The sequence below is a fragment of the Triturus cristatus genome, chromosome 4_2 (assembly GCF_964204655.1).
Source record: "Triturus cristatus chromosome 4_2, aTriCri1.1, whole genome shotgun sequence".
Taxonomy (NCBI): domain Eukaryota; kingdom Metazoa; phylum Chordata; class Amphibia; order Caudata; family Salamandridae; genus Triturus; species Triturus cristatus.
Window position 1 is genome coordinate 495786219 of NC_140586.1, and position 21357 is coordinate 495807575.

The window sequence follows — 21357 nt, forward strand, 5'->3', positions numbered from 1 at the left end:
GTTTGCCACTTCTAAACAGCTCATAAAAGATGTTAATATTGACTTATTCTCAATTAGCATATTTATTTTACTAATAAGTCTCTAGTATAGTGGTATTACATGTACCCAGGGCCTGTAAATTAAATGCTACTAATTGACCTGCAGCTCTGATTGTGCAGCCCATTTAAGTAGCCCTTTGAACAATGTATTTACAAAGTTGGGCATGTACTTTCAAGTTTTACATGTCCTGATAGCGAAAAACTCTTGTTTTACACTACTGCAAGAACTATCTCTCCCATAAGATAACATTGGAGTTGCCTTATTACATTTTATAAGTGTAATTTCCAAATGGAATGTGATAACAAGTTCATGCTTGGTGTCTCTGGATTCACAATTTAAAATCCTAATTTATGGTGAAATCATTTTTTAAATTGCAATTCTAAAAATATAGGGAGTTTAGGAATGCCTGGGTGGCCATCACTGGCAGAATGGGAAAGAAGAGCTGGGCACAGCTCTACTTGCACCTGAATAGGGTTTGTCCTGCCTCCACACAAAGGGCTGCATACCCCCTGTAGTTAGTCTGGAGCCAGGACAGGGAAGGGTGGATGCCTTGGGACTTGAAAGAGGAACCTCTAAAAGTGTCTCCCCAGTTAAAAGCCACAACTGGGTATAAATACTTGACCTCAGACACCAACTCTTCAGTACACATATGAACCTGTGGATACTGTGCCAGGAAGAAGGACTGCTGAGCTGCTAAAAAAACTACTACTCTGCTGGACTGCTGCTCTAAAGGAACTGCAACCCTGCTGTTCTGACCTGCTGCCTGCTGCCCCCTTGCCTTGGGAAGTAGAAGTGGACCTGCAACTTCATTTGAAACCAGGACCCCAGAGTTACTCCATGGGCTAGTCTGCTGGCCTCCTGATCTGAGCCTCAGAGACATAAAAGGCTCCCCACCTGTTTCTGGACCCAGCTGCAGTGACTTACTGCCCCTCCCCCCCTAGTTGTGCCTCTCAGGTCCTGGACCCTTAGTGTGGCTTATGGCTTTTGAATCAAGATTTTGGGCTCTTTGCGACCACGAATGGGCCTATTCAGCATGACTGCACCGCTCACACCGCAATTGAGCCAGAGCCAGCCTGTTTCTTTGCACAGCAGCATCGACAGTCCGCAGGGGACAGTCAACATGAAGCTCCAGGCCGCCCGTCTGCAATATCCAGCTTGCTCTTCGCGCCACTCCAACAACCGTCTGCGATGCTGTCATTGATCCCCGCGACCCTCTCCAATGAGAACAGGACTCTTGGCACAAAGCTTATGAAGGTACAGCTTCGGCCGACTAATCTTGGACTGTATCTGACCCATGCTTTATCGTGGTCGGCCTGAACTTTTAACTTGACACAGTCCAGTGCAACCAGATAGCCATGTTTGGTGCTCTATGCTTTTAGGCACAATTTTACAGCTAAGTATCAGAAAATTCTTAGCTCCGGTTCTGCTGATTGGATTGTTGTCATTTTGGTCTTGTTGTATTTATAAAATTAAGCTCTATTTTTCGAACTTGGTGTGGGTTTCTTTTGTGTGATGTTTTCACTCTGTTACTGTTTTTTGAAGTGTTACACAAATACTTTACTCATTACTTCTAAGTTAAGCCTGACTGTTGTCTGCCAAGCTAACTGGGGGTTGAGCACACGTCAATTTGGGGTTTGCTTGTGACTTATCCTAACAAGGATTGTGGTACATCATGCCCTAAGTTACTGATAAGCCTCTCAGACAACTGAATACTTAAACCATGTTGAAAATAAAAGTTAAAAAAAAAGTAAATATGAAAAATAAACATTTCTAGTCAGTGTTTATTCAACTTGTACTTTGAATGGTACGTTCTGTAAATAGAATGAAAGTGAAATTTACTTAAGGTCAAAGCCAATGATAAATAACCGAGGGCCATATGTATGAAAAAGTCCCTTTGCGATTCTCAAATAGCGATTTTTTACGAATCGCAAAACGCTATGTATGTAGGATTTGCAAAGAATTTTGCGAATCCTACATATTCCTTAATTGGGAATCGCAAATTAAGGAATACCTAGAGGCCCATAGGAATGAATGGGAAGACATTCTCAATTTGCGATTCGCAATTAGAGAATCGCAAATTGAGAATGCAATTTCAAGGGTGCCAGGGTGTCAAAAGGACACCCTGTTGCACCCCTGAAATGTGCATGTGTGCACATGTGGCACACATACATGCCCTAAGGGCATGTATGTGAGTCACATGGCACTTTGAAAAATGCAAAAAAGTGCATTTTTTAAAGAAATCGCAAACTACCATCAACTTGAAGTTGGTGGTAATTTGCGATTCCTTACAGCCAAATTGCACTTTTATAGTGCTTTTTACATTTCATTTAAGGAATCACAATTTGCGATTCCTTAAATGCAATGCAATCGCAAAATAGGGAATCGCAAAATATTTGATTCCTTATTTTGTGAGGTGTGTTTTGTGTCATACATTGGACACTGCTGATTCTACGAATTTCGGCATGTGTGATCGCAAAATTGCCTTCATACATTTGGCCCTTAATATGCAAAAATCATAGGGGCTCATTATTTAATAATGGAGCTGCAATATGATTGTGTTGCAGTAATCAAATGACTTCCTTTTTTTTTCAGGGAAATATTGGCTCAGTTGGTCCAGCTGGCATAATTGGTCCAATGGGCAAGCTGGTAAGTTGAATCTATTTTCTTTATAAATAGATTGCACTGTTTATATTTCTTTGGGAAATTATCTTTACCATAAATTGACATGCACTTGTCTCATTTTAAACCTGTTGTGGCTTCTGCAGGAATACATGTAGGAATTACTGCAGCTGTGTTATTGGCATTGTCAAAATCAGATGCATGTGAGCAGTTAGAAAACGACATTTATTAGTGTTTCTTTTAATTTGCAACAGCATATTGAAAACGAATCTTAGTCTCTTATGCAAGTCATATTTATTAAAGAGTAGTTGTTTAAAATCATTGCATATCAATGTAATCAATTACGCCGTGTCATAATAAGTGATTTAACATTTTGGCATGAGGCCGTCACAGAAAAGTGTCATTTTTCTTTCTGCAGGGAAACAGAGGAGAAAAGGGATCCAAAGGAGAGCTGGTAAGTGACCATTGATACTTTATTGAATATATCTTATATTGTGTGAACTGTCTTCATATTGTTTGCATACGCTGGGTTGTCCTCTGAATTTCAATTAGATTTGAGGCAAATTTTTGAATAAATGCCCTTGCATTGAATGGTTTTCTTAGAGTAAAATTGTATTTTTATATTTTTTCTGCTGTAAAGAAATAAAGGCATTTTTGAGAAAACAAATATCAAATAAATCGAGAGGAACTGTGTTCCATATTAATTGTACTATTTTTTAAATGTATATAAACATAGAACACAGTGCTTACCCTTAATTATTCAGTCTTTCCTTCCTTCTGTGGGTTGATCGATCTTTCCTAATAAGCACTATCTTTCCCACCGTTTTCACCTTTTAGGTCTGGGTAGAATCAGCTTTACTTCTCACTTGAAGCTAATAAAATCTTAAAGAGTGGCACTCAACCTTTTAAAAGTGTCTTTCACATTTTTATAAGATCACATTTATTAGCCATTGGTTGATGGCAAGAGTCATTCATGATGTATTGCGTTTTGACATTACACCAGCACACATTCATTTTATTGGTACACCAGTAATAGCGCCTGCTTGGCTGTTTTTGTCTACCTGCCTTGACTGGTTTGTTGATTACTAACTAGCTTTCCACCTACATGCGTAGTCACTTCCTTCTCCGTGCCTTTTGGCCTACCACTGTTGACAGTCAAGGGGCTCAGTGATGTGGGAGAGGATGGGATGCAGGCAGTCTAGAGCCACAGATGGAGATCTAAGAAAAGCTGAGAGAAAAACAAAGCAGCCGCTGCTTGTCATGGGTTCTCTTCTCTGCTGCCACTTCCGCAGCGACTGTCTGTCCACGATGTGGCTTTCAGGGATGCAGGAGGAGAGAAGTCCGGCAAAGAGGGTCGTAGCTTGGTCAGTAAGACTTGGGGGGTGGGGTCTTCTGATTTTCCAACAGTCACGCAGCATATCATGTTAATCATTATATGAGAAGCAGTGTATGATCGGTGCTTAAGGAAAGGGAAAGAAGTGCGGATTGTGAGGGGATGCTTAAAACATAGTGTTTGTAAAATAACCATATTTTACAACCTCCAAAATAGAGACGAGTGTGTGTGTGTGGGTAGGTTTTTGTCTGAGTATTTAAGAGCCCCAGGTGAAATCTAGGGGTGGGCAGTGAACTCCACTCCACCAGTGGAGTTTGCGTGTTTTTGCCAACTCCACGCTCTGCTGGGAGTGTGGAGTTCGGCAAAAAATTCTGCCGCTGCCACTTAGCGGAGTTTGCCCCCGCCGCCCACCCCTAATTTTTACAGGAAAAAACAGCGTTAGTGTGAACTTTGAGGATTATTTGTTATCCCTATAAAGGTGTGAACTCCCATTTGTGTCTCTATAAGGATTACCTCCGGCCCTCGGAATAAAGACTTATCTGAGGGAAAACTACGCATCACAATTTGTGTAGTCCGAGTTAGTGAGTTACGTCAAAAAGGACAGTGAGGGAGTGAGTGCTGGATGGGGAGATATGATAATCACGCATGTCTAAGCATTTTGATCACAGCTCAGCCCACCAGGTTGTGAATAACTGATGTGACTAGCACACCACCTGCAAACTATAACATGAGTGAGCAATTTCATGGCTAGACCAGACTACCAGAAAGATGACACACACAAGTAAACCACAGCAAAAACAGCAAAGAAACCCAATGCATCACTTCACATCCTAAGTGCAGATACAGCGCATAAGATGTACTAATGTATTTATGCATGCATTTGTCATGTTTTTATTCAACTTTTTTACTTGATTTCTACTGCACAACCCAGACCTGAGGTTAAGGGGAGGCTATACCGTGAATCCAGAAATACTTTTTTTAAAGTATGAAAGAAAGTATTTTTGAAAAATGATACATTAATCGATTTTAACAATGAGGACACAAAAGTGCAGCAGCCCTTTTAGTACAAGTAAATCAGAGACGTTGGGACATGTTTGTGTACTGAAACAATAACTTAAATATATTGTTTAGTAAAAACTAGAATGCTGTGAACAGCCTTGGCAAAACTGATGTGAGCGATCTAACGGAAACCTGAGTTTTAGCCAAGTTTGGAGTTTGCAGATGTTCATGAGGTTTTGGAAATTCAGCAAAAAGGAAAGAAACTGCAGAGCCCACTTCCACTCTCGCCCGCCCCATTGCCAACTCCAGCCAATCGCATTACCCTCCACTCTAACACATCCACTACTCATGCGCAAAGCGTGACCTGAGTCCTATTATTGAGGAAGGTGGGTGTGACATTCTCCCCTTTCTTCTGCCACGGAGGTCTCCCCTGAGGTACCTTGTATCATTGCTTGAAGGCGATGCTAAAAACGCAAGTGGTGGTTCAAGCCTCAAGCCGGGGGGAGGAAAGAAGGCAGCGGGGACAGGGATGAGCAGCTCCAGTGGGAAAATGGCTGTGCATCTCCTTCCCAAGCATGAAGAACAAACGAGGTGAGCGGAGCTCCTTTGGGGAGACGTGGGGGCAGGCAGGAGCCTGCACCCCTGGTTTAAAAGAAAAACTCTTGGTAGCTGAGCTCCCAGGGTGGCAGGGCAAGGTGCAGCCTGGCACTGATAGCTCAGACTAACTGGCCTAGGGTGGAGCTGAACACCACGGAATTCCACTGAGTTTTTATACAGCTCTGCAGAACTCCACATAGTGCAACTCCGCGAACTCCGCCCACCCCCAGTGAAATCCGAGAGACACCTTACCTTATCTGACTGAAAGCTCCTTTACCCAACATTTATTAAAAAATACTTTGGGGGCGGGGGGGGGGTGGTACCGCCTCAAACAACCCCCTGCAGCTACGCCCCTGCCAGCAAATCAGAAGGAGTGGTTCACAACACCACCACCAGGTGGTGCATGAAAAGGAGCTGCTTGCGTAGGTGAATACAGTGCATTATGGCTTTGAGTCATATAATCTATGAAATAAAATACTTTATTATGGTTATCAACCCATAAAACCAAGATAGTGCAGAATAAAACCATACCATTATCAAATAAAGTTTTTAAGTAAACCATTTAAGGCACAATTATCAGTGAACGGCAGCGGAAACTTCAGCAGACAGCAAAGAGCAAGACAAAATCTCAAGCACCTTTTTTTCCATACACTATAAAGCGCTAACTCAGCTCAAGGGCATTGAAGCGCTTTACATGAGCAGCTGTAGATGCTTCTGCATTAAATAAGCTTGGAACGTCATTGTAACTGTGAATGCCTTTATTTATCATTAGTTCCTGCAGTCATTTCCTTCTTGGGTTACCTCATTGCATAATTGTTGACCACTGATCTGTACTGGTCCACCTTTCTGTGAAGCAAATGGGAAGGAGGGGCTGACAGGTGAGGACCAGAGAGCCAATGATTACTGTTTTAACTGTCACCCGCGAACAATATCGTACAATACACTTTACCTCTTGTGTTTCTGTTGTGATTTGTCACAACCCATTTGAAATGTCCAGAATGGAAGCTAAAGACCAGAAAGTCAATCTTTCAAGGTGGAAATTACCACACCTAGTTTTGTTAGAAAAAAAATAGCGAAACACTGCTTCAAATAATTACCTGTCTATGTCTCCTCCATCGTCTGAGGTCCTGGACTCAAGGTCAAAGCTAATCCCATTCAAAATTATCTTCTAGTCATGGCAAGTATGTAAAAGCCTACAGGGTAAAGCATCACATGAACAACATTAACCTGTGACCTTTACTTGGAAGAAGATAATTCAGGTGTAAAGAAAAGTAAACAGTGTTGCAGACAGATATTGCCTACAGGACATGTGTTTTAAATCTGGCATTAGCCAAGACCTTTTGTTTTGCTAAAATTATATGTACAACATACTTGCATGTGGGGCTTTCATCCAGCTCTCTTCGTCTGTTGGTCTGTTATTGTGTCATTCACATTTTCATCCGACCACTACAGCACACAGAATGCAGCAACGGATTGGCAATTGGCTACAGTCCCTATGGGTCACGGCATTATTTTCACCAGCAAAGGAGCTCCCTTAAGGGGCAGGGACTACTATGGCAATGTGTGATTTCTGAAACAAACACAAAAGTTAGCATTTTAGCTAATGTTTGTATTAGATTGATGAGGGCCCCCGCAGCTTCTCCAACAATAAAGTATTGCAAAAACCAGGAGAAAACAAACGAATCATTGACAAAGCCAAAGGGCTGTCAGTCAAAGCCAGACCGGTTGGTTTTGCCATTGCTTGTTTACATATACCAGTCGTCACATCTTATAAATGGAGGTTTTAAAAAAGTACCTGAAAAGAGAATACAAATCTCAAAAGTGTACATACACTGGAAATATAAAACCTAAACACAGTTTTTGTAAAAATATTGGAAATTTGCATGCAGTGCAGGAAGAACAACAAAACAAGGCTTGAGTTTTGGCAGTCGACTTGTGACAAACAAAAGGCCTGACGGCATGGGCAGATTAAGAAATGCGTAATAACATAATAAGTTTAGCCTCTGCTTTGATTACTGCTACACTGTTTTGTTAGTATTATGCAGTGATTTACTTGCTTAAGTAGATCATAATGTAATCCCGCGCGCTTTGGCGGGACATTCTGCCTTTTGCATAATTGCACATTATGCTAATTAATTTTCTGTGGCCTATCGTCAGAAATATTTGTTCACTATAAGGGCTGCGCTGTGGAATGTCATTTTTAAGCATGGAAAACCCTGTCACGTGTTAAACAAAAAGATTCGAGAGCAGGGGACCAAGGTAATGCTAAAAGCAATGCGATAAACTAATGATTCACGCATTTCTGTGATTAGCTATACATTTTTATCCCAAAGGGTAAAATGTGGTTATAGTTCTAGCAAATATAAACTAATTGATCAAAAACATTTATAAAAGAGATTATCTCTGATGAATTCAAAAACCCTTTTTTATACTAGGCCAATAGTTGTGTATATAAATCTGTTATACTCTGAAATGTGCTACTTCACCTTCTATGATGCTTTACGGAGTGTGACTTGTATACAGTGGCCGTAAAGGGGCCGATTCACAAAGGTATTAAATTGAATGTGTAAACTGCACAGTACTTAATGTATGCTTGTGCATAGTTTACTCTTCCTTTTTATATTTAGGTATCTAAGGGCATAAATGTGTATATACATGGTAAAGTATTACAATATTATGTTGCCTCATATATATTTTACCCATATAAGATGGAATTAAGCAATCTCCAATGGAAGCATTTTGCTAGCTCCCCAGCATTGAGTATATAGTGCGCCACCTATCCGGACAAGCTGGTTATCTGGACACGTGTCTCCTTCCTTCCAAAGGTTGTGACTCTATTCCATGTAGGCCAGAACATCACCCTGCCTACTTATTTTGATCCACCCCATCCCTCCTAAGATGAGGAGAGACTCTACTGTCTGGACCCAATAGGAGCGTTGTCATTCTACCTTGACTGCACAAGAGCGTTCCAGGTGGACGATCCACTGTTCGTGGGGTATGTCCGATGAAAAAAAAGAGAAAGTAGTACAAAAGAAGACCATCTCGATATGGATTGTCCTGTGCATTAGGATCTGCTATGATTGGCCAAGAAGCAGCCCCTGAGGGCTTGCAGGCTCACTCCAGCAGAGCCAGGGCTGCGACCACTGCGTTAGCATGCAGTGTCCCTGTTCTGACCATCTGCTAGGCAGCAACGTGGGCCACTGCACACGTTCACCAAGCACTACTGCCGGGACTGTTAGGTCTGTAGGGACGGGTTCTTTGCCGTTCGGTCCTGTAGAACTTTCTAATTTAATTGGTTTCACAGTCCCACCTCTGGGGAGGTATTGCTTGGGTATCTATTCTAAGGTAAGGAATCTGCGGCTAGAAATCTCTATCAGATGAACAAGTTATTTACCTTTGGTAACGCCTTATCTGGTACAGACTCTATCTAGCCACAGATTCCTTACAGAAGCTCCCATCCTTCTCCGCTCAGCAAACTAATTACAATGTAGGGAAAACCCTTTTAAGTGCCTTATCTGATAGAGACATCTTGCCGCAGATTTCTTAACTTAGAATATCCCCAGGCATCAGACTGATGTCATCCACGTATGTGACGTCAGCGAGGTCATATAAGTCCCTCCCGGCGCGCTGACGGCAGTTTCCTTCTTTTCCGCGTGCAACGCGGATCCGGAGTGAGCGGTTCCTTTGGCCTATTTTCAGGCCTCCTTGTCGACGCTTCGCTTCAGGAACAGTCTGCGATGCCTTCGGGCTTTAAAACTTGTAATTTCTGTACGCGGCAGATATCCGCGATGAACCCGCATCTTATTTGTATGTGGTGTCTGGGCGAGCACAATGACTCCACGGACTGCAAAGCCTGCCAACACCTGAAGCTGAAGTCTCGGCGAGAACGCCGTATGAAGCTTCTCTCGGCACGGCTGTCCCGGCCGGAGTCGTCTCGCCCCCAGGCCTCTTCATCAACGGCAGGTCCCTCTACTGTCCGGTTCCGCCGTTGTTTGCCCTCTGGGGTCCGGGGCCATAGTTTGCCACTTGGTAAGTCGAGGCCCTTGTCGCCGAGGTCTTCGACCTCCCCTTCTTCTGTTGTCTGGGGCACTGGTTCCCCGAAACATTCCGGACATACGCTTCTGACAATCGCCCCCCTCTATCCGCCCTTTCCGAGTGTGGGGGCGACTCTGGCCCAGATAGAGGCATATGCCGTGGCTCTGTAAGCCTCCCTTGGGTCCTCTCGCGTTCCTGGGGCGTCTTCGAGGCCTCTGCTTCTTGTGGGATCTCCGACAGACTCACCGGCGGGTTTGCCCCTGCTCCAATTGAGCCTTTGCCCCCCAGGAATGTCGGAGATGTGGTGCTGTTAGGGCGCGGCCCTGTTGGATCCCCCTCTACGGTCCACGTGGAGTCGTTAAGGTGCGGCCCACCTGGGTCCCCCTCTACGACCCACGGTGCCTCTGCCACGCCACATAGCCCCGCTGGGCTCCCTGTGGCACTGCAGGTGGTTGCCGGTGCTCATAGCCCTGCCTTGAGCACACGCCGGGCTTCCGGGCAGGCAATCTCCTGTCCGGAGCCGGGGTCGGCGCCGTACCGGCACCGGAGGCTCGCCTCCACCTCTGCTTCTTTCTCCGGAGTAGGAGCCTGTCATGGATGAGGTGGAGTTGGCGCCGGGGCGGCGCCAAAAGCTTGCCTCATGGGCTCCGGTGCCTTCTCCTTCTTCGGAAGGGGAGCTTGTCATAGTTTCGGCGCCGGATGGTGCCGACTCGATGTCGGATGCAGCCGAGTCGGCGACTGATGCGTGTCGTTTTGGCGCCGTGTCGACGCCGAGTTGTGGGCTCTTCTCTAGAGGCCTCTGGAGAGAGTTCGGTGCCGCCCTCTCGCCCGGCGTCACCGGAGTTATTGTTGCCAGTGCCCCGCTTGGAATTTGTGAAGCCTCCTCAGGAGCTCCCAGATCCAGCAGGCTCTTCGCCTCCCCAGGAGCCCCATCAGGATCCTCATTCTTCAATGGGGCTCCCTTACGTGGGGCATTGGTCGCACCCTCAGTGTCTTGGGAGGGTCAGCTTACAACCCTCCCCCACTGATGAGTTGTCCCCTCTGCGGAGGGCTACCGAGGCTGGTGCAGCTTTTTTAAGAGTGGTCTCATTCGCCACCCGCATTTTAAACATGCAACCCCCTTCTGCCCCCTTGTCTGTGGACCCCTTGCTTGAGGTCCTTCACCGTGGGTCCGGGAATGTGGAGCCGCTTCTGCGCTTTGAGGCTTCCCTTTATGATACCCTTTTGGGTACCTGGGTCCGGCCTGCTTCAGGTGACCCAGTAGCTCGTTCAGTTTTGCACCGCCACCGTCCGGCTCTGCATGATCCTGTTTGTCTTTTTGTGCACCCTGATGTGCAGGGGTTTGTGTTGCAGACTGCCTTTCCTTCCCTGCCCCCTCTAACACTTCCTCCCTCTCGGGAGTCCAGATGGCTTGAGTCATGGGGTAGAAACATCTTTCCATCCATTAGTGCAGCCGTACGGTCCTTAAATACAGTGTGTGTTTTGGCTCGGGCTACCCTCCTGTGGGACTCTGCAGAGTCTTTGCTTTCTGCCACCTCTGAAGGTACTCCCGCGTTGATCTCCTTCGCCTCCACCAGGATGGCCACGACCTTGCCGAATTCACAATCCGCTCAGCCTTAGATGCTGCTGATTCTTTGGGCTGAGCTATGGCGGGCTCTGTTGCCTTAAGGCGTCACGCTTGGTTACGAGATAGCATGTTCCCTGAAAATATCCGGGAGTGACTGGTTGACTTACCCATTGATGGGGTTTTGCTGTTTGATGCTCACGCTGAGTCGGCGGTTCACCGGTTCCTTGCGGGCTTTCGTCCTCCCACTGAGGTCTTCTTAGGCCTATCTTCCGTGGTGGTACTTTTTCATTTCGCATCCTTTTTAACATGGGCGGAGAGCCTTACGTCTTCTTTTTCTGTGGTCAAGGCTGATTACCTCTTTATTGGCATCCCTTGGATGCGCTTTGCTTTGAGCTGCCTGTTGGCCTGCTGTGCCCGTGTTCCACAGGTTGCTGTGTCTTGTCCTCTGACTCAGTAATGTCATGCGGCTCGGAACTCATGTTCACGGGTGCAGTTCATTACTGTGCTCTTTTAGCTTGGCTTATTGCCCTAAGAGGTGTTTCCCGTTGTTTGAGGTATGCATACTCCATGCGGGGTACTTGTATGCTATTATATAGCTTTGCTTTTCTATGTTTTTTCCTGGGGCCATCTGCTTACGCCATGGTCATCCACCTCCTTGGGAGGTTTCATGGTCTCCTCTTCAACGACAGCTCTTACGTGTCCTTACTGTGCTAGGTATGATCCGGTATGGACATGTTCTTGCTCCTGGCTAGCTCTGTCTCTACATAATTATATGTTTATACATTCTGTATACATGCCGGTTGCCTCGGTATTCCTCTTCCTACGTCGCCACCTCTTTCGAGGCTGCATGGTCCTGTCCAATATCTCCATGTGTGGGCGAGCTTTTCTAGGTTGTTGCAAGTTGCCCATAGGTTCCTTCTTGCTTCTGCTTACTGGGGTGATTTCCCAATTTGACATATGCTCCCTTTTTTTGGTGTTCAACGCTGTATGTGTCTTTTCGGAGTGTTGGTCTCGGATTCTGAGACTCTTCTCACCATTCGTTAACGTGGCGTTTTTTGGCCACTTCCTTCAGATGTGCCTTTTTTCCACGTTTTCACATGCTATTGTTAAAGCTACGCCTGCGGGACAGCTCTATTGTGGGTTGTTTCTCACTGTGGCTCCATATTGCCCGGTCGGGCATTCTTATACTTCTTGTGCAAGCCACTTTAGGGTCTCTATGACTGTTTGCCTGCTGCATATTCTAGCTGCTTTGGCGGGTTTAGAACTGGTGCTAATTACCCTTTTTTGGGATTGTGTGTGCACTTGGCATGTTTCCTGTCCCGACGGCTATTCCCAACGCATTGCTCAGGTTTTAGCTCTTGCCTTTGGGCTCTTGACATGGACTCCTTCGACTTCCTTCTATAGGCTGGTCTGTTAGGCTGGTTTCATCTCTTCAAGTTCATTTCGAGCTTGGGTCAGTGTACTCATCGGGTGCCATTAGGCGGAGAGTGGTCCTTCTTCCTCTCTCTCTCGCTCTCTTTCTTTGCACTGGTATAGGGCTCATGCCATTCTACCTGTAATTTTTATACGGGAGTGGTGTGGCGCCATTCTGGCATTTTTAGGATATCTTCTCTCCTGTTACTTCTGCTCTTTCGAGGTGATTGGGTTGCTGTCTGGCTGTTCCGCCACACCTTTTTTCCCCCTTTATCCATCACTTTGTTGCCGGATTGGATGCTTGGTGCTTTCTGTTGTTCTCTCGCAGACCCACCCCCCTTTTGGGGTATGGCTGTGGTATCTAATCTAAGTTAAGGAATCTGCGGCTAGATGTCTCTATCAGATGTCCGAGTTACTTACCTTCAGTAATGATGTATCTGGTAGAGACGTTGTCTAGCCGCAGATTCCTTAACGCCCACCCAGCCTCCCCGTTCTGCGAGGACCTTGTCGACTGGTGTTCTCCACTGGCCTCTTCAGTTGCCATTGGGTTATCTCTCAAGGGGGTTTGGATTGTTGCACTCCACTGAGTGTTTTCATATACAGTTAACCTCTGCTGAGTGGCTTCTTTCCTGTGATATGGTGCCTTTTGCTTCACAAGGAGATTCATTTTCCTCTCCAGTTACCTTCTCTTCCTTCCGTCTTCTCCTCTAACTCAGGGTCCTGGTCCCCTTGTGGTCAGGGTCGGTTGTGCTGTTTCCAACCTCCGTCCTTATAGGGAAAAGGCCAGCCTTTTCATACCTCCTACAGTGGACTGTTGTTCTGTCTGTGTTCCGTTATTACTAGACAGCACAGTTCTACATGGCACTATCAGTCTATTTCTGTCTGTTGAGATGTTCTTCCCTGGTTGCACTCGGGGAGGGGTCTTCACTTAGCTTGGAGGGCTCTTTCTCACAGCTTCCACTTATATGTAGGCAGTGTCTAATTCTGTCTTTTACGATGGGGTCTTCCACCATCCTCCTTCTTTATTCATGGGTTTTCATCTCTCGCACACTGTTCCCATACTTCCACAGTTTTTTGTTGGTGGCTCTGCGTTGTGCAGCGTAAAAGTTTCTCCGAAGAAAACTGACGTCAGTGCGCCGGGAGGGTCTTGTATGACCTCGCTGACGTCACGTACATGGATGACGTCAGGGCAGGGTCGTGTGGTGCCGTCCCCTGGCGCGCAGAGGTGTTGCTGCCAAAAATTCCGGATCCAGTCTGACGCCTGGGGATATTCTAAGTTAAGGAATCTGCGGCTAGACAACGTCTCTACCAGATACATCGTTACCGAGGGTAAGTAACTCGTACATTTTGTCCAACAAGTGGTCAGAGCTCATTGTGGCTGTACGCTCCTGGCATGGAAAGTTGCTAAAGTAGCTGACGTCAGTGTGCCAAGGTGGCGCTTCTCTAGGTGCCGTGCATGTTACTTCCGGCACAGCCGACGCCATGCACACCTGAAAAACAACACTTACCAGCGCAGAGGGGTACTGCTCCAAAGATTACTGGATCCAGTCTGACGCCTGGGGATTATTCTAAGGTAAGGAATCTGTGGCTAGATAGAGTCTCTACCAGATAAAGTGTTACTAAAGGTAAGTAACTTGTTCACCTGTTCTGAAAGTGAAGTTATCACTTATTAAGAGTAGTAAGGCAATGCTTTGTTAGTCTGTGGGAGAGATAGCCTTACCACAGTAAAAAAGCACTTTAGGAGTTTTTCACAGTCAAGACATACAAAACTCAAGCACACATGTCCTCCTTTTTAAATACCCCACATCTTTCCCAATGATGTTTTAGGGCCTACCGTATGGGTAACTTGTAAGCATAAAAAAGGATTGTTTAGGTCCAGCAAAATGTTTATTTTTTCAAGTCAAAATGGCAGTTTAAAACTGCACAGCAGTCCTGAGACATAATTTACAGTGCTACTTTAGTGGGCGGCTCATTAAGTGCTGCAGCCCACTTATATCATTTAATTTACAGGCCCTGGCCATGCATAGTAACATATATTAGAGACTTATAGGTAAATTAAATGTACCATTCAGGTGTAGGTCATGTTTTCAAGGAATAGCACAAGCACTGTAGCATTGATTAGCAGGAATAAAGTGCAGAGTCCTAAAAGCCTACAAAAATAGGTTCAGCAAATGAAGGCAAAAATCTGGAGTGACCCTGAAGAGATGGCCCAGCACAAAGGCTGTCCAAAAAGTCCTTAACAAGGCATAGAAGGAGTCGATTGTTCAGTTTTTCCACGCTTAATAGACGTTATCTGCTGACTAACTTTTAAGAGTAGTTTCAATCTGTTGTTAAGGTGCTGATCCAGCAACTCAGGTACAATAATTTCTGAGGAGGCTTCCTCATCAGATGTAGTGGATATAAAGGTGGAAGCACCAGCTACGCTATCTTGTTCTATAGCCAATTTTGTAATAAAGGCAAGCATGCATGCTTCATATGTATTTCAGCCTTACTGTGTGATTTCCAACCCTGATGGAATGGAACAGGAAGAAGATTGTATGCCAGGCCTGTCTCTTATGGAACAGCTTGTTGGTTTTTTGTCCAATATATCATTAGCAGAAGATTCTACATCACGCATCCTGATCATGGACCAGAAGGTCTGTTTTCTATCTGATATTTGGCTGTTTATGTGCGGCCGTTGCAACATCTGGGTCTACTATTTCTGCAAGACACCACATTAGAATTCCATCCAGTTTGACAAATGCCTCGCACTATGCTGTCATGTCTGTTCCTCCATTTACTGATACAGTTATTTGGGTCCCAAAAGGAGAATCTTCTGAATAAATATGTGGAGGACAGAAAGCTGAAGACATCCATTCATGTCCAATGAAAGTCAGGGGTTTTGGTTTGCATAGAGCTGTTGTTCTTCCCATTCAGCCCTTTCGTGGTAGAGGCCACGGTCAACAAAGCACCTATACCAAAAAAAAAGCAACTCTAGCCTGTCTCAAACCCTCCCATTTTTGAAATGCCAGTTCAATGGGGTGGCTGCCTTTTGAACTATTACAACATATGAACAACTTCCATTTCCAACAAATAAGTTGTGCAGATTAAGAAAGACATCTACAAGATTCCATTTAATTAAGAACCAGGGCAGTATTTCAGGGATTCACCCGCTCCTTGCGATTCTTTGAAATGTAAGCATCTTTTTTTAAGGGTTCACAACAACTATTATCAAAGGTAACTTTTGATACCGATTGAAGAGAAGAAGCAAGACTTGAGTTCTTATTAGATTCTTTTTGTGGTCCAAAAATAATCTGGCGAATATCCTCAGCCCAAGAGTTTTCATCCAGGTTTTAATAACTCTGGTGGGTATTCTTCATTTTACTGGACTTATGTTTCCCTAGCTCAATGACTGGCTAATGTATGCATCTTCTCTCTCAAAAGGGAAGGAGGTTGAGTTGTGCAAGCTTTTCCACCCCACTCTGATTCATTCTGAACTTTGTCAAGTCTCAGTTAACATCAGTACATAATCTGTAGTTCATATGGGGCCATCTTCCGGTTGGATTTAGGCTATATTTTCCTTTCTCCGGCAAGTCAGGAGAAACTCATTTTTCATCTGTCGAATCTTCTCTTGTGTCAGTGGGCATTAGCCCGCAAGTATTTAAAAATGCTGCATTGGCCATTCTTCTTTTTGTTTCTTTGGCTTGCACTCATTTCCAACCACTGGTCCATCACCTTCTTGGTTTTGCAGTGCAGGGTCTGTAGACTAGAGGATCACAATCCCTGTAACCTCTATGATTTGTCAGGAATTGCAATAGTGGCTCATCCCAGAACATCTGTTGAGGGGAGTTCCCTTAGTTCCACCACAGTGACAGTAACGAGATGACATCAATCTGGTTTGGGAGTTACTTTAGGGATCCGTCCATTCAGGGTTTGTGATCAGGAGGGGAGGCGTGCCCTTTACCAAACTGGAGGGCGTTAGAAGCCATTCTACAGGCCCTGCTGACTTTTCCTGCTGTATTAAGAGGTCCGGGAATTTTGAAATATACAGTCCTCTAGCAAGAGCCTACATAAATTGACAGGTAAGAACAATAGTCCCAGCTCTGGCAGTTTTGGTTCAAAGGATCAGTTAGTGGTCAATCTCCTTACTGTGAGGGCAGTTTATTTTCAGGGGCAGGAGAATTAGCATGCAAACCAGCTGAGCAGAGTTTCCCTTTTATCTGTGCCATTTGGTGTTTCAGATAACAGAGAGCTTAAGCCTGTTTCCTCAGCTCTGCTCTTTACTTCCAGATCAGGGAGCCTTGTGGAGGATGCAATGTTGATTCCTAAGCCCCAGAGGCTTCTACATGCGTTCCCTTCTTTACCTCTTCTGAGCAAGGTTCTTAGGACGATCAAGGATGATCAGGCAGAAGTACTGCTGGTGGTCCTCTATAGTCACTGAGCTCCTGGTTTCCTTTTTCTTCATATGTCTTCTCATCCTCCTAGAATACTTCCAATATCACCATCCTTTCTTCAAACACTTCTGTTATGAGATCTTTCTCTTTGTCATTTGGGTTCTGGATATTGACAGCTAAGTCTTCAGTGCTTGGGTTGTTCAGAGACATCTCTTCAACAATCTAGATTTCAGGTACCCTAAAGTTATATGCCAGCCATTGGAGATACTTTTAAAACGTGGTGTTCTTCCAAGAATCTTTCATCTGCTTCTTGTAAGTCAATGAAGGGTGGTTTCTGGTAGGTTTATTAGTTTATACCATCCACTGTCAATGGGCAGCTATTCATGCCTTCGAAAGTTCTCAGCTGCAGTTGATTGAAAATGTGGTTTCTTCACTTTTGAAGAGTTTTTTTAATAGATGTGCAGTTCATTCTCTAGTTCTCTATTGAGAATTAGTTCTGGCCTTCAGAGACTTCAAGACTGTGTTTTGGACCTCTGAAGACTCTTCATATTAAGTTCTTGTCTCTCAAAGTTTTGTTGTGAGTTGCTTTACCATTAGGCAGACGCTTTGGGGAGATTGGTGCTTTATTATGTCACAAAACATTCCTCAGATTTTCTCTGGTAAGGTGATTTCACATCCGGATACTAATTTGTTTCCCAATGTACTTTCCAAGTTTCACTGAGCCCCAGATCTTGTTCTACCTTTATTCTTTCCCTCTCCTTCTTCAAAGGAGGACATTTTCTTTCAGAATGTAGACGTTCTCTGTGCTTTCTCAATTTACCTATCTAGAACTGATTGTTTTCATCCAGTGAACTCGTTGTTTGTGATGTTTGGCCAAACTGCCAAACGCAGGCATCTTTCAAAAGCTTGCCTTAGTCAGTGTTTCCGTTTAGGTGTGTTTGGCTCTCGTGGGGAGGGTTGAGGGTCGTTTCACTTGAAGAATTGATGCCTCTTGGGCAGCAATTAGGGGGTTTCCCTTAGAGACATTTGTATTACTGCTATGTAGGCCTCCTCCAATGCTTACTTTCATTTGACGTTTTAGGCTCTCGAATGATTTCTTCAATCTCTTTCAAACTCTTTTTTCTTGTTTTAGGTGCCATACAATAAGACTTTGCACACCTTTTCTGACATAATGCATCAGTGTAGCAATATGTCTGTGTCTTGATATATTTGTTAACATGGTTGAATGACTAAGTTACATCATCATGATGTAAAGGCTGGGATGAGGAAGGCAGAGGAGGAGGTAATGATTGGATTGCTTATTGATTATCATTAATACTTTGAGTTGTAATCTTCCTTGCCTCAGTCCTAAATTTCCCTCTTACATCTCATATTTGTTTTGACCAATTATTCGATCCTGTGTTTATTTTTAAGCTTGGTAAGAGAGTGAGGGAGTGTCAGTTGGGTTTCTTTTTAGGGAACAAATGAGAATGTGGAGATACGGGACCTTGGAGGAAGAAGGAAAGGAAAGAAGGTAGAAATGGGTAGGAAGGTCTTGTTGGTTTGAAAAGGCACAACTCATGTATGTACTGTGAAAACTACCACTCTGACTAATGAAGATTACTGGTAAGTATTCTGACAGACTTTGTCAGTGCTTCATTACAGCTCTCTGAGTTGGGAAGAAGTGGGTGCCATGTTGGTCACACTCAGCAGAGATGCAGTTGCCTTGCATAAGTTGGGGTTTAGAAGATGGTGTGCCCATACTTGGGATCCCCTGAAGAACACAAGACCCTTAATACTGGATTTCGTTTGGTCTTTTAACCACCAGATGGTCTTGCTCAGCTTCAGTTTACACCCATATATGGAGTTCCTGATGTTGTTCTATATTTCCTCTGAGATTATGTCTGCCTCTATGGGCAGTGGATTTCTACACCCAGACACCTGTCAGTGAATATGGCTTGCCTGTAGCTTTCTTGGTTTCAAATCATGATCCGGAAGCAACATCTGTTTTCACAGTCTTCAATAACATGTTGTAACTGTTTGTCCCTGTTTTGCCGTACGCACACGCTGGAAAAGTAAACTCATAGGGCAGCTGTGGAGAAATCTCAATAGCCAAATCCAACAACAGATGAATGAAAAGCCAAGGTTTTACCCAAATGTCCTGCATTGCCATTTATTATTCTTTACCTTCTATATTTCCCAAAGCTTTTGATTTCCGGGGAATATCAAATTCTGTCATACCTACGTTGATATACCACCCCAGCCATTTTAATGTAACGTTTTATATTTTTATTTGAGTTGGCCCGCTCTGTTGTGTGCTGTAACCTTTTTTACACCATTTCATACTTTTATATGAATGTCATTATATCCCAAATGTATAGACACAAATTGAATTGCCCCATAACATGCACGCTATCGTATGGTGAAAGTGTTCTTCTGTAATACTCTTATGTTGTTTCCTTACTGTAACGTTTCCTAGAACTGTTGAACTCATATTTTTGAGAGAAACAAGACTGTACTTTATGTGATAATAAACAATATCGTCTCCGCTCTATTACTAGGGTCCTCGCGGGCCAAGAGGACACCCTGGACCACCCGTAAGTTGCATCAAAGTGTTTTTTTGTGTAAATCCCGCTTGCCTCAGGCTGTAAAATGGATCATGATTTTCAGAATATACATTTTTATGGGACAGATTGATGTGCTCAACTATTTGCTAGAAATTATACTGTGTGAAAAAGCAACAGACAGAAATAATAAACTAGGAAGAGGATACCCTTGGAAAAATGCTAAATATGTAACTAAGGAGCAAAGCGTTAACTGTTTCTGTTTCATGCCACCCAGAAGCAGATTCAGATCAGACCAGTTTCTTCCCTCCCAGTCATGTCAACCTTTAAGTGTATAGAATAAAAATGTAGGGGGCATTGCTGTTCTAAAAATAACGCAGTGGAATTTTTCTTGAGGCTTTCTGAAACGTCTCTCTCTGGTTTTATTTTCGAAGAGGGGATCTCTCAGCTGTGTTTCAGAAGAGAATTCTCTTTATTCCAACCCATACCATCACCTCCCTCGAGTTCCTGTTTTCATTTGGCGGGGTGTATATTGCACCCTTAATGCCCACCCTGCCCACCCTCTTGCACTTTGTATCAAAGCTGGCCTGAGGGTTGGGGAGGAGAGGTGTGTGTGTGCTGTTGGGAAACACTGCTGCTGCTTTTGTTAGAGGGGGACGATTATATTGCAGCACTGCTGCAAAACCGGCCCCCATAAACAAAAACAGCCCCCTCTGGTACAAAACCGGCCCCCACCCTTCCGGCCCACCGGGAAAGCGCCATGGGCCCGCTACGGCCAGTCCGGCTCTGCTGTGAATTAGCTGGCAGCCATGTGGTTCCGTAGCACTAGCCACTTAGGGGCAGATTTACTAAGATTTTACGCCGTGTTTGCGTCACAAAAGTGATCCAAGTCGGCACAAAATATTTTTTTCTGACTTACTTTCCGGCGCTAAACTTGTTGAGTGCTGGAAATAGTGTGAAGGTAATGCAAAGCAGCGCATAGCGCTATTTTGCATTACTTAGCGCTAAGGGCCCATTCACATGAAACCACCCAAGGTTTCTGACGCTAAACCCAATTTACTAATAAAGGTAGACAGTATTTATCGTCAGAAAATATGGCACTTTTGAACCAGGCGCTATGAAGGAGAAATGCTTTTTTTCTCTTTCAGTTTCGGACTTAGCATGTGTGCTGCACTGAACAGCGCACATACAAAGTGGTAAAATGTTTAAACTCAGCCTAAGCATAGTATTCTGTACTGGAAGGATGTCCTTCCTGTACAAAATCTATGCTTGACTCACGGCGACACCCTTGCACTATGGCGCAAAGGTGTCTCCGTGGCGCACGGCAGCTGATTTCAGTGCCGGCGCTAGGGAAAGGGGAGGAGAGTGCCATATATCTGTAAATATGATGCTCTCCTGCGCTCTCCTTCTCACGCAGCGCAGCATTTGTGGCTGCTGCACTGCTCTGCGTGAGATACTGGTAAAACTGACCGTGAGAGTCCCGCACATTAAAACAACAGAACACATTAGCCGCAACCTTTTACAAGCATGCAAATGAGCATTAAAGCCATACTGCCCTTAGCACTGTTGCTCTCAACAGCACTATCCACAGTCAGTACCTCCACACAAAAACACACAACACACTGCACAACATCTTGCAGTCATCCAGCACACATCATATCGTCACATAGTCAAATATGCCATGCACATAACTCTGACTGCTGAGCAACAGGCATCCCACCCAGCTGAAATATTTTGAGAAAGCCTTCAGGGCCACACCTCTTGAAACTAAAATCTTGCACTCAGCCCCACCAGCCATTTAATATGACAGCTGATGGATTTCCTGCAGTTTAATAATAA

The 21357-nt window shown here is 44.5% G+C and overlaps 1 protein-coding gene across 1 annotated transcript in view; it reads left to right on the forward strand.

Moving 5' to 3' along the window:
• The window catches only part of COL24A1 (collagen type XXIV alpha 1 chain), an 826732-nt gene that overhangs the window by 773383 nt on the left and 31992 nt on the right, over positions 1-21357 (forward strand). Inside the window, exons 52-54 of the mRNA XM_085602067.1 lie at positions 2632-2685; positions 3077-3112; positions 19516-19551. Coding sequence (XP_085458193.1) covers positions 2632-2685; positions 3077-3112; positions 19516-19551 — 126 coding nt within the window. The remainder of the gene's footprint in view (positions 1-2631; positions 2686-3076; positions 3113-19515; positions 19552-21357) is intronic.